This window comes from Fopius arisanus, unplaced genomic scaffold, assembly GCF_000806365.1.
Source record: "Fopius arisanus strain USDA-PBARC FA_bdor unplaced genomic scaffold, ASM80636v1 scaffold00041, whole genome shotgun sequence".
Lineage (NCBI taxonomy): Eukaryota > Metazoa > Arthropoda > Insecta > Hymenoptera > Braconidae > Fopius > Fopius arisanus.
In genome coordinates, this window is record NW_011887780.1 from 525485 (window position 1) to 538440 (window position 12956).

At 43.5% G+C, this 12956-nt stretch overlaps 2 protein-coding genes across 3 annotated transcripts in view; one reads left to right on the plus strand and one right to left on the minus strand.

Annotated features, from left to right (window-relative positions):
• Window positions 1-1201, plus strand: part of Bili (FERM domain-containing protein 8 Bili) — a 4266-nt gene extending 3065 nt beyond the window's left edge. Inside the window, exons 4-6 of the mRNA XM_011305163.1 lie at window positions 322-480; window positions 616-784; window positions 981-1201. Of these exons, the coding sequence (XP_011303465.1) occupies window positions 322-480; window positions 616-784; window positions 981-1021 (369 nt within the window). The 3' untranslated portion in view covers window positions 1022-1201. The remainder of the gene's footprint in view (window positions 1-321; window positions 481-615; window positions 785-980) is intronic.
• lobo (lost boys) overlaps window positions 756-12956 on the minus strand; it is a 49463-nt gene continuing 37262 nt past the window's right edge. Inside the window, exons 3-6 of one of the 2 annotated variants that reach the window (XR_892189.1) lie at window positions 1521-3449; window positions 1208-1382; window positions 928-1038; window positions 756-847 (exon numbers count right to left, since the gene is read on the minus strand). Coding sequence is in view for 1 of the 2 variants with exons in the window: in XM_011305162.1 (XP_011303464.1) it covers window positions 1031-1038; window positions 1208-1382; window positions 1521-3449 (2112 nt within the window). In the remaining variant the exon portion in view is untranslated. Of the gene's footprint in view, window positions 1039-1207; window positions 1383-1520; window positions 3450-12956 lie in introns of both variants that reach the window. The other variant, XM_011305162.1, reaches the window with a different exon arrangement.

The following is a 12956-nucleotide window of genomic DNA, read 5'->3' on the forward strand; positions in this document are numbered from 1 at the left end:
GTTTTGACAAAAAAAATTACGTCACTTCTGGTTTTGGAAAAAAAATGACGTCACTTCCGGTTTTGAAAAAAAATGACGTCACTTCCGGTTTTGACCAAAAAAATGACGTCATTTCCGGTTTTGAAGAAAAAAATGACGTCACTTCCGGTTTTGACAAAAAATACGTCATTTCCGGTTTTGACAAAAAAACTGACGTCATTTCCGGTCTTGGAAAAAATGACGTCACTTCCGCAAATGACGTCACTTCCGCAAATGACGTCATTTCCGGTTGCAAAATGACGTCACATCCGGTTTTTTGTACAAATGCAATTAACATTCCAGAGTTTGTTATTGGGGTTGAAGTACTCGAACTTGAGTTGGGAGATGGCAAAACCATCGGACGAGAACAACCTCGATTGTCTGCCCTGTTTATTCCTCCAGTTTCCTGTTCGTGAAAATGGAACGAGGGTTTACAAAATTCTCCAGGTGTTCTCCAAACAAGTGAGTCAAACTGATAAAACAGAATGGACTCATTAACTGCTGTAAAGAATTGTGTATTATCGATAGGAACAATTTTATTGATGATGATGGAAGGAATTAAAAAAACAAAATATTCATTCATTTTATTAATTCAAGGCAATAATGATGGATACTCTAATATCCGGTTTCGCCGAAGATAATCGATTAAACGAAGATACAGTTGATGCTGCCAATCAGAATCGTACCGAAGGCTCTGTGATAATGAATGCTGGTAGTTTTACCAACAAACTTAGCAAATTCACTCTGGCAACTTTTGACGATCAAGGTAAATTAACCCTAAATTAACAAACTTCTCTCCAATTCATTAGCTCCTCATCGCTCGAGACATCTTCAAATTATACATTAAAAATTATAATTAATATCCTTCAGTCTCGTAAATATTTTAAAAAGCCGAAGAGCTCAACTCACAAATCGTTGACTCTTCTTTTTCACAGATAATTGCTAATAATTATTGTTCTCAGGTCGCTGCATCGGACAAATGGGCTCTTGGTCCTTTCAATGATATTACACCCTATTTTCCTGTGCACAAGTGTTGATGACCAAAGTTAGACATAGAATTAATCGTGATATTGACAAAAGACTTTCCGCGAGAATGTATTTTCATCGAGATAAGAAATGAGAAGCAAACTTGACTGTTGTCTAATTAAATTACTATTTCAAAAAAATTGCATAAAAAATATTGTTTAACCTTTGAGTGGCAGGAGGCGTTCGTCCTCGTCGAGAATTCTCACCATCACTCGATAGCGATCCGACGACAGCTCCACGTGACGCTTCAACCGGATGTCCAGTGTGTGCATTATCAAGTTGACTTCGTTTATCTCTTCGTTGAGCTTCTCTTTCTCCTCCTTGGAGAGATCTTCGTCCTGTAATTTTTTATAATAAATTTTTACCTTTAATTTTATTGTTTATGCCTTCATCAAGATGTCTATGTGACTTGAATTGATTGAATTGACTTGATTGACTCGAATCATTCAATTGATTCAATTGATTACACGACTCACCTCTGCCGATTTCCGCTGCAACTGCTGGAGCCTCGCCTTGCAATTCTCGAATCGCCTCAAAATATCGTTAGCTCGGTTCGTCAACGTAATCTTGAGATCATTCAGGCATTCCTGGCGCACCTCGTAAGCCTGAAGTTTCGTCAGAGCCTTAGGATTCCCAAGCCTAGCCAGGAAAGGTCGCAAATAGTCGATATCCTCTTCAACTTCTCTCTGACTCTGCGCCCGGAGCAGCTCCTCCTTAGCAAACATTCCCGCCTTAGCCTCCTCATTCCTATTCCTATCGAACATGGAGACGATGAGTCTAGGCATGAAGTATTCCTTCTTCCTGGTCTTCAGGAACACGGAGATCTCTTTCTCAGCGTCCCTCACATAATTGACCGCCTGCACCTCATCTCTGAGGAGCATCTCCAGGAGATAAAACAACTCCAGTGATTTAGGAGGTTGTGCCATTGGGTCAGGATGATACCCAGTGGTCATGGTCTCATCGAAAACTAGACGTTCGCCCCTCTCAGCCACCGGTGGCTTGACGAATATCCTCGACGCTCTGGTGATCTCGTCCTCTCCATAATGATACTTTAATCTGATTTCATTGTCATCAATGGAAAACTCCCTGATAGCCACATCCTTGTGTGCGTCAACGCTCTCATCCCTCCGGAACATCTCCGTGATCCTCGAGATCTTTCTGTAATGGATGTTGTGCTGGGGGATGGGTCCATTATCCGTGGAGAAGAGGACGCTTCTGTGGTAGAGGAAGTCCTTTCGATTTACGTAGTGCTGATTCAAATGTGTCAGATTCGCGTCGATTCTCCGGAGTCCATCGATCCTCATAACGTCAAAGAACTCCAGGGATCTCTCGTCCTCCACCGAGTTGGACCCCATCGACGAGTACTTGTGCTCCTTGCAGGCGTCCGGACGTCCGCGCTCATACGAATCACTCACACTCCCTGAGATCAAATCCTTGATCGACTCGACGAGTTTATCCCCTCGATTCTGGTAATTCTCCATTATCATCACTGGTGATTGATACTCGTAATCCTCGAACTCCGTCATCTTCGAGGTGAGGCCATCCATCTGGACGTACGGTGCGAAGAACTCGGATTTAATTTTCTTGAAGAGAAGGATCTTTCGACCGTTTGGATATCGCCTCTCGAAATCGAGAGAGGAGATCTGAATCTCGTCGACGTAAGGGAAAGGCATGTCCAGGTGTTTGTCCTGGAGGACGTTGTAGTCCTCTTCCTTGTCCTCGGACAGTAGGAGTCGCGAGGGCTCTCCTGGAAGAAGACGCTCCCAGTGGCTTGTGTTGTCCAGGTCCCAGGTAAGGGCTGTGCAGGACTCGGTGCAGATCTGCATGTTTACCCAGTAGTTCCTGTCGTTCCAGACGCTCTCAATCCCGTGGTAGAGGTGACGCGTCTCCGGATCGCTCAAGTCGTAGAAGTAGCCCGAAGTCGCCTCGATGAACACTGGCGATTTGATTTCCTCGTAGCGAGTACCTTCCGTGGAATCATTGGGGAGGATCAGGACCCAGCTGTGCACTCGGTGGCCCCAGAATTTGTCGGGTGGTGGTTGCTCCTGCTCGTGGATCATCCTCTGGCGCTCCCTCTCCTGGTTATCCACTTCATCTTGCAATCGCTGACGCTCCAGCTCCTCCATCTCCAGGAGTAATTTACTCCGAAAATCGGGGGGTGATTTAACTCGGTATCGGGAGCAGTCCTCGGGGGTAGATGAGACTGGGGGTGTCCTGGTGATCGGTAAGTATGGACAGGAACGCATTGACAGATCGCACATTGTTTGCTCCTTCGAGGCGTAACCACTCACGACGTAGGCGTTGTAGCCCTGACCGAGGAGAAGCGAGACCAAGAGGGTGGAGTACTCGAAACTATTGGCTGTCTGGGTAATTAGCATCCACGTGGGTGAACACAGGCGCTCTGGCTGGAAAATAAAATTAATTGATTTAAAATTAATTCAAATTTTTTTCTCCCGACTTATTTTACCCCGCAATTATTTCGCTTTAATCACCATCAGGAAGGAAAATTATCTATTCATAAATTTCCCGCCAATTAAATTTTCAGCAATAATGAATGTACCAGCAGTCGGCAATAAAAAAAATTCTAGAATAATTCCTAACTTATCGACGGTGTCGATAATGGATACATTATTGATACCTGTACAATGATTTTTCTATTGGTAGTCATAGCAACCATCATTGGTTAATGGAGCATAAATTTTCCGCCAATGTTAACTACTTTCGCAATTATAGGCGCATAAGTGTACCTGCAGTAGGCAACAAAACTTTTTAATCTCGGGATTTCTACTTTACCGACGATTTATCGGTAGTGAAGAAATTTTTCGTATCTACGCAATAATTTTCCGGCTGACAGAGTCATAACAACCATAACCGGTTAATAGAGAGAAAGAGAGAGAGAAAGAGAAAGAGAGAAATGCCACCCATAAATCACCCGGGTAAAACCCGCAATCGTGGAAACACCGGAGCACCCACGTGCTCCCAATAATCTTGACCTACGCATTCCCATAGCACCTGAACATTGCAATCACCTCGCTCCTCAGAATTCCAATTAAATTTACGAAAAGCCCCGAAATTTCACCGGAAGTTTCACCCAAGCTCCGTCCTCACCATGACGCCTGAAAATCCAATTCAATTTTCCACGACGCTTCCGTGACGCCGTGCAGCCCTGAAGAATCGTCCAACGAGGCGCAGTCCCTTTTTTTATTTTTTTCATTGCGACGGTCGCTCACAAAAATAAATGGTCAATTCCATTCAACCAAGGCAATAGATTCGTTTCAGTGTTCTCTTGACTGAGTCGATAGGTGAGGGCAATTCGACGTTATTCGATTTCTGAAAATCCGGTGGCACATTGAGATCGCAATGTTGGCCCAGTGTTGACACAGCGTTACATCAATGCTGTTCCAATGTTAATCCGAAATCAGTCCAATGTTACCACCAAGCTACTCCAATGTCGATCTACAATTCATTCAATGTTGGTCCAACGTCGGCTCAATGTTGTATCAATGTTGTCTCAAGGTTGTTCCAATGTTAATTTAAAATGAGTTCAATGCTGTCCTCAGATTGGTTCAACATCCATCTAATATTGCTCCAACATTGCCTCAAGGCTGGCCCAATGTCGGCTCAATGTCGGCACCATGTGAAACATCTCCCGAAACATCTCCCGAAAGCCTCTCCCATCGAAACGCATTTTCTTTTTCCTTCCCACGAAAAACAAGTAGAAAACCGTGATATCGTTGGGTGGAGGGTGGCTACGACGGATAGGTGGGCGGACGAGGTAGGGGTGAGAAGTAGATGGCCAGTGGGTGAGTGGGTGGTTTGGGGTGGTTGGGTGGCACGACCCACCCTATTCCCACCGTCTCCTATCTTTCACACAAACACCCTCCCCCTCCCCGCCCCCGCAACACGACACGGTTTTCTCTCTCTTCCGGCCATTTCGCGCTCTCACTCCCACCGGCCGTTCTGCCAAGCCGTACCTCCACCCCCACATCACACTCTCCCTCTCCCTCTCTCTCTCTCTGGGCCGCGTCACCCTCATTCCGTGCGACCCCTTCGACCGTTCAACCACGTGGGGACACACAAAGCGAGGGTGTGAGGGAGCAGACAACGCGGAGATACTGCCGTCGCGGCAGCTGCGCCCAGTGGTGCTCATCACCACCTTTCCCATATTAACGTCATACAAAAAAAAATATATATATATATATATTCTCCTCTTTTTATTCTATTCCACTCTTTTTTTCACTCATCCTCGTCACGCCTCATCCCCACCCCCCCACCACTATCACTGAGAGGGGAAACGACGCAAATGGATATCGCGGATTACCCTGGGTGTCTCTTGCACGTGTGCGCTATCGCATTCTCCGATTTTCGGGGAATGCTATTAACTTGTTATGATGAATTGAGAATCGAGCGACTGTTTTAGCGCGATAAATGTCAACCGCGCGTCAAGGACGCGTGTTATTTCACTTCTCTCTTTTTTTTTTTTGCATTTTGTTTTCGTTGGTTTGTCGTGGCTCGCTTTGTTTGACCGTGTATATATATATATATTTTTTTTTTTCTTTCTTGTCCCCGTGGGACTTCGCGATTCTCGCGAGGAAACTCGAGGGTGAGGGGTGAGGGGGAGGGGGGGGGGATATTGCGGATGGGGAAACATCTCCGAATATGCGAACCGCTATTCTCTTCGTATATAGCTACGACGGTATTACCGGGATACTGGCTAGGTGTATCTAGGCCCTATGTACCGGTAGTTGCAGGGGTAAGGATACATAGGTGTTTCTCGCGAGTACATAAGCCCCCTCGGACCATCGGGTATATAAGCCCTCGCGACGCGATCACTAATACTGTGGATGTTTTATCTGTGTGGTATGTGGTAACGGTATACTGGGGCGGTGGTACATGGTCAAATCCAGAGCGTCGCGACGCTCAAGATACGCCTCATGACTTTTTTTTTAAACAAAAACAAAATAAGGGGTAAAAAAAATTTTGGGTAACCCCGGGGTAACCGGGGGGGAATAAAAGCCAAAAGTGAAAAAAACGAGGAGTAAATACGAGTTCATTATTTAAATTAGATTGGATAGAATAGAGGAATGGATAAATGAGAGAATGGTGAATGGGAAAATGAGGTGAATGAAGGATTGAGGGAGAGATTTATTTTGATTTCGCGGAAATCGAAAATTCCGGGAATTTCACGTCCAAGGTCGTTTGAGTTTTTCATTGTGGCGGGTGGGATTGAATGTTTATTCAAATCGGTGGAAAAATTTCTCATTCGATCTGAAAATTTGACATTTTTGGGGTTTTGAGAGAGAATTTAAACTCAAATTTAATTCAATTTTCAATAAATTGAAAATCCGGGAAAATTGTTGATTGAATTTTCGAATTAATTTTTTTTTAATTCTCTTGAATTAATTGTTTTTGTTAAAAATCTCAAGTTTTTTTTACTTGAAATTTCGTGTATAATTCTCCAAAAGTTCATAAAATTCTTATTTATTTATTAACACGCCTCCCACGATGAATAATAACGGATTTGTCTAAACGATAATTGAGATTTCACCTATTTAGAGTAATATAAGTCTAAATGAATGTCAGTTTATATTTCCTGATTGCCGATTTGTCACGAAAACAATCGATTTGTGATGAATAACATTCGTCATAAAATCACTTGCTTTTAATTTTTTAATCCGAGTTTACCGTTTCGATACTGAACTCTTCCGTGACACAAGCATTAACGACTTAATTACAATTACCGTTTTAATGACGTTTTCAAAATATTTTATCAATGCAAAATCTTAATTAAAATCGGGTCGAATGATAAATATTCCCACCGCAATATTTCCCTTTAAAATTGAACAAAAAATCATTATCAAATATTTGGAATAATATTTTCCGAAATCGATTTAATTACCATTTCATCAATATAAAATGCTTAACGACCTTAATGAAACTCGTGATTAAAATGATAATTTATTTATAAATAGTTGGATAAATTATTTCTCCGGCGTAACGATTTGTGTTTTTTTTTTTCGAAAATTCTTCTGGATTTTGGAAAATTGCGCTATTTTTTCGCGTTTTAGAAATTTTCGGGAGAAATTCTGTAATCGGAGAATTGATTACTCGATGTACGTGGGATTGAAATTGAAAGTGGATGGAGTTTTATTTGAATCGAATGAAGGCGTTCATGCAAATGAGACGTAATGAGGGTTTTAATCACTGCGAGTCTTCTCATTCACTGGGGATGAATAAACTCGAGTGTTTATTTTAGAAGGGCCGTCGTAAAATGGTCAGACTGACTTATCAGCTCTCGAGTAATTATGGAGTTATCACAGTGATTAGCGGTTCTCAGGGAAAATTGATTTTATTTTATAGAGGGAATTTATTTTCATGGGTACATCCTCACATCAACTCATTTTTTTATCACTTTCGGTAATTCATGAATATTGATTTAAACTTTCGCGCATTAATAAACAAATGAATAAATAAATAAATATCCATTTTTACGGAATAAATTAACTATTACCTCAAGGGTAAATGATGGAAAAAAATGTAATATTATGAGAGGGGGGGGAGGGGGCAATCTCAGGGGAATAAATTAAGTGATTGAGATCGATTAAATCGATTTTTATCGATTAATTACTTTTGCTTGTGCTCCGGAACTAGACAGAATTTTTTTTTCTTAACAAATATTTTCTTTAGGTCTGGGGATTTTGTTGTAATTGTTGAGATGAATATGTGTGAAATAAATAATTAATTGATGAAATAATTCTATTTCGGAAAATTGTCACTTTTGCCCCGGAAAATCCCAGAAGGTATCTTCGAGGCTAGACCAAATGATTATTTTTATTTCCACATTCTCCCCAGGTACCTGAGGACTCTATTATTATTTTAGTGGAAAATACATGCGAAATAAACAATTGGTTGATAAAAAAATAGTATTTTAACAAATTGTCACTTTGTTCTCGTAAAAATTCTAGATCACGTCCGGAGCTATCAAAATTATTTATCCATTCGGTATGCCCTTCCCCTCAACCACTTCATCATCATCTTCAAGATGATCCCCCCGAAAAAAATTGATTCCCTCGAAAACGCAACCCCGTCCCCCGAAAAACCGGAAAAAGCTCCGCCACCCTTCGCCAGCGCCATCCGTGAGCGGTGAAGGGACGAGAAACGCGAGGGGATACTATTTGCAACGAGATGTCGTGGGGGTGGGAATGAGAGGGTGGCAAAGGGTGAGCGTGAGGAGGGGCGTTACGGTTGCCGTGGGGTGGGTATGTCGGGGGGGAGGGTGGGTTTGCGCTCTCGCTGATTACGTCGCGGAATAGCCGTAGCAAGAGAGGACCCGTCTCCGTCCCACCAATCCGGACATGTCCTAAACCTGGTTGAGCCTCGCTTTCCTCGGCAAATTCCCCACCCTCCTCTACACCCCCCTAAAACCACCCAACCACCCACTCACCCACTGGTGGATGCCAGAAGGGCTTGAGTCGCCCTTTCCAACGTCGCGACTAGCCCTAAGCCAGATCGTGTAGAGCGTAACGGCCGGGGGAATATATAGACACCCAGTGAACGGAGACAGCACCAAGGGAATAGCAAGGGGTGGTATGGGATATAGGGGATGATTTCTCTCTCATCCACTCCCCGTATACCTCTCATCCCCTATGGAATTCTCTCTCACTTGTCCGTCGCACACTCGCGCATTTCCTTTGTCCTGCACTTCTGACCTTCCCTCGCACTCCCACGTCCATCTCCGTTGGCGTTCAATCGGTGGGCGACTGGGAGGGATGGGTTGCAGGGTGGGTTTGAGGGTTGGAGGTTAGTTAGGGGTGGTATATTGACGGCGTCGCGAGGATGTCTATACTTAGTGCCAGGGCACAACCAACGCGTTTCCAAAGGCGTCGAGCGTCCTCTCCATCCTCACTTCACCCTCTGGCCATCCTCTAACCACCCCCTGGTCACCCTCTAACCACCCCCTGGCCACCCGTTTTCCTCCCTCATGCCACCCTCTCATCTCCCTCTCGCCACCCTCTTGCCTCCCTCTCGCCACCCTTTTGCCTCCCTCTCGCCACCCTCTCGCCACCCTCTTGCCTCCCTCTCGCCACCCTCTTGCCACCCTCTTGCCACCCTCTCACCACCCCATGGCATCGTATTGCTCGCGCCCAACGGGTGTATGTGTCCTCGGTTACACGTACGCCTGGGGGATGTCATCCGGGGTGGATTGTCTCTCTTGTGAGAGGTATCTACGCCATCGGTGAAACAGCCCTTCGGTCGTTATGTACATTGGGCTATGTAATAACGTGGGGTTGTATATAAGGGATGTATTAACGGGCTTTTTCGGCGCATTGTTTTTCTCGGGGTTGAGGTACGACCCAGTGAACTCGCGGTTTATGAAGATTTCGTGGGGGATGAATGGAGCTATCGGCTTTAGGGTGAGATCTGTGTTGGCGGGTGATTCTGTACGGGAGATATCATATGGCTGCATCGTTTATTTATTGTTCAATGGCTTTGCTAACTGTTCATGAATCGACGAGGTGGGGGTGCATTGATGGGGGGTATATCGTGGGGGAGGAAAATCCGGTTGTTTAGATGTTAATGACTTGCCGGGGGTGGAATTCTTTATTTTTAATTCTTTTTCAAAATTTTCAGGATCGATTTTCGGAGTCTTAGACTCAGAAGTTTGCGAGATTTTTTTTTTTTTGGCTCATAAAAATGGAGGCGCTCATTGCGTGCCCAATCACAATACCAAATAATTCCAAATAATTCCAAATAATTCCAAATACCAAAAATTCATGAAAAAATTCTCAATTCCTCTTCTTCGAGATTTTCGAGATATTCGATTGTGCCAAGCGTGTCCCTTTTAGAACAGGATCATCGATTCAGGAATTTTCGATTGTGTCAAATAGATTTGTTTTTTTTTTTTTGATTTTTTTTTTTTGACAAATTTGGAATTTCAATTTTGAATTTTATGTTTTGAGAAAAGTAGAGGAATGGAGAATTTTTTCATGAATTTTTGGTATTTGGAATTATTTGGAATTATTGGGAATTATTTGAAATTGTTTGGAATTATTATAAATTATAAAAAATTATTGTTCGAAAAAATTACGAAAGTAATTAATTCCCACGGTTTTTCAATGATTTTGATGAATGTCCAATGGTAAAATGGAGTGACTTTTCCCCGGAATAATAATTTTTATAGAATAATTTTTCTATCTGCGTGTAATGAGAAAATTTGGGTTTTATGGGGTTCCAGAGTAATTTAGAGGGAGGGTGATTAAATTTGATTTGAGAGAGAACACTTGGGAAACTTCGAGCCACACCGGGAAATTCAAGGGAATTTCGAGTTCTGAGAAATGAAGGACCGCAGTTGGGTAATTCATGCGAATTTTCAATTGACGCATGAATATTTAGGAACAAATTTCCCGGTGGAGGGGATAAACAGTAAAACTTTTTAAGCAGATAAAAATTTCCAAACTCCCTTGAATTTATAACCGAAGAATGAATTTTCAGAATGAAATTCCCCCCATTTTAATTAACTCTCAAATTATAGGGCAAAATATTGAAATACTTTCGATGAAAAATTCACTCGCAATTTTCCAATATTCAGATAAACTAATTCCTCGGAAAATTCCTCTTTAAACTTGAAATTTTCAATAACAGAATTTCCCGGAAATTCCTTTGGATCCCCCGACGTTCGGGAAACCCCAGAATTTTCTGTTTTCCTGAATTCCCGAATTTTCCACGAGTTGAGAATTTTTCCTCCCCCGAAATCAGAATTCCCATCCCTAAACGCGACCTTCTCTTGCCAACGAACCGAAGGCCCAGGATCGATCCTGAATCCCATCCCTCATTACCTAATAGCCCCCCCCCCCATAAATAATGCCCCCCTTCCCCTCCATCTCCGGAAAACTCAAGAACAATCAGAAGAAAAAGCGCAAAAAGCACAATCAGGTGGTTACCAACGAACGCGAGCGTCTCTCTAAAAAACGGAAAAGTGTGTACACCGGAGGGTAGCTAAAATAAAAAAAAAAAAAGGGGGAAAAAAAAGTGAATTCACCGATCGATCTGGTCTTTCGGCCAAGTCCGAAACGAGCCGGAGAAGGGAGAAAAAAAATGCCACGGAAAAAGAGAAAAAGGACAGAGTGTGTGGGGTGGTGGCAGGGGGTGAGGCATGATGGCGTCGATGCTGAGAGGGAGGAGTGAGGGGGTGAGGAAGGGGATGGAGATGGCCGGGAAAATACTCGCGATGTTGAGGAATCGCGAGGCACGAATTTCTCAGGCCCTCTCTCTCTCCTTTTCTCCCTTTCATTTTCCATCTCACCCCCTCCGCCCCTTAACCACCCAATCCGCCACCACCCCCTCGCCCATTCTCGTTTCACTGTTCACTCACCCTTCGAGGGGTTAAGGGGGAATGAGGTGGGATGGGGGAGAATGATGGGGATGAGAGGGTGAAGGAGCGAGGGGGTAACGCGGCGGAAAGGGTGGGAGGGGGGCTAAGGGGGAGGGGGCGACCGTTGAGCGTGGAAAACCCAGTGGAGGAAAATCGTACGATCGATCTGTGTGCCTTCGGTCTTCAGGTCCAAAACGAGGAACAAGAGCCAGTGGTTCGGGTAGGAATAGAGAGAGAGGGAGGCCATGGCCCTGGGGGGGGTATGAGGGGGAGAACGTCACGGACGTGTGCAACGTGGCCTCGCGAACACACTCGAGAGAAACCCTGGGCTCCTCTCTCGTGTCTGCTGGCGCGGGTGGGCGACTATCTGGATTAAGGAGTGTTCACACCACGATTTTGGAAAAAAAATTCTGGGAACAATTTGTCACCGATTTTCAGAGAGAGTGAAAATTTAATGGGCGAAATAGCAAGGGCTTTGGATTTTTCCCGGGGGAAGTTAGGGTGAGGGGAATTTCTGAGGAAGTGGTCGCCATTTTTTGGGGTTTTTATGGTTTTGCAGGAATTTTTCATTCATCTTGGAAATTCAAGAAAATAGGGTTTTCAAAAAAAAATGGAATTTTCAATAGATTGAAAGTTTAGGAAAATTACTGGATTAATTTCCCGATTTTTACGCATTTTTAACGGTGAATTCCGGAAATTTTAATCTTGTCCCACATCCCCTGAAATTTCAGAATACCTTTAATTGAAAATTCAAAATCTGAAAAAATGAAACAGAGCTCTAAATTTCCCTGAATAATTTCACTGAATATTACAATATTAATATTCCACTAATATCCCTAAATCCGAATATTAGTATTCATAAAGATAATAATACAAATATTTCCCAGAATGTGCATTGAACCCAAAACTTCATGACCTTTTAACCCCTAACTTGCACTCAATGTCACGTCCTGAAACTGAATAATCAGCTGTCGATGAGATTTAATATCCAACGGTTAACCCCAGTTTTATAAAAAATAGTGATAGTCATTGTGGATGCCCCTTACCACTGGCCAGGGTGGACAGGATGAGGCATATAGGTATCACCACTACAAGCACATACTGCTAACTACCTCCTGTGTACCCTGGGCCCCTGAAAACGTTGAACGTTACGCCTCGCGGGGAGTAATTTCGCGCGGCGCACGAGTCTCTCGCGACGCCTCAGGTCGACGTCCTCCGTCGCCGATAAAAATCCCCGCGAATTCGGTTAAAATAAAAAAAATAAAAATAAAAATAAAAGACCAACCGCGACCACACTCCCGGGATATTTGGCAGTCCCAAGGACGAATAACTAACCAGTGTTTTGCCTATTCAACCGTATTATCGTCGAGCCGCGGCGAGACTAATTCCGAGAAAGGCCCCGGGGCGTTACAGCCGGCTGTTGGATGAGCCATTTTTTACAACAATCATTCATGGATTTTTCAGTTTTTTTTTTTAAAGCGTGAGGAACAATAATCATCACCACATACCGCCAATAGTCAATATTAATAACAATATTTTT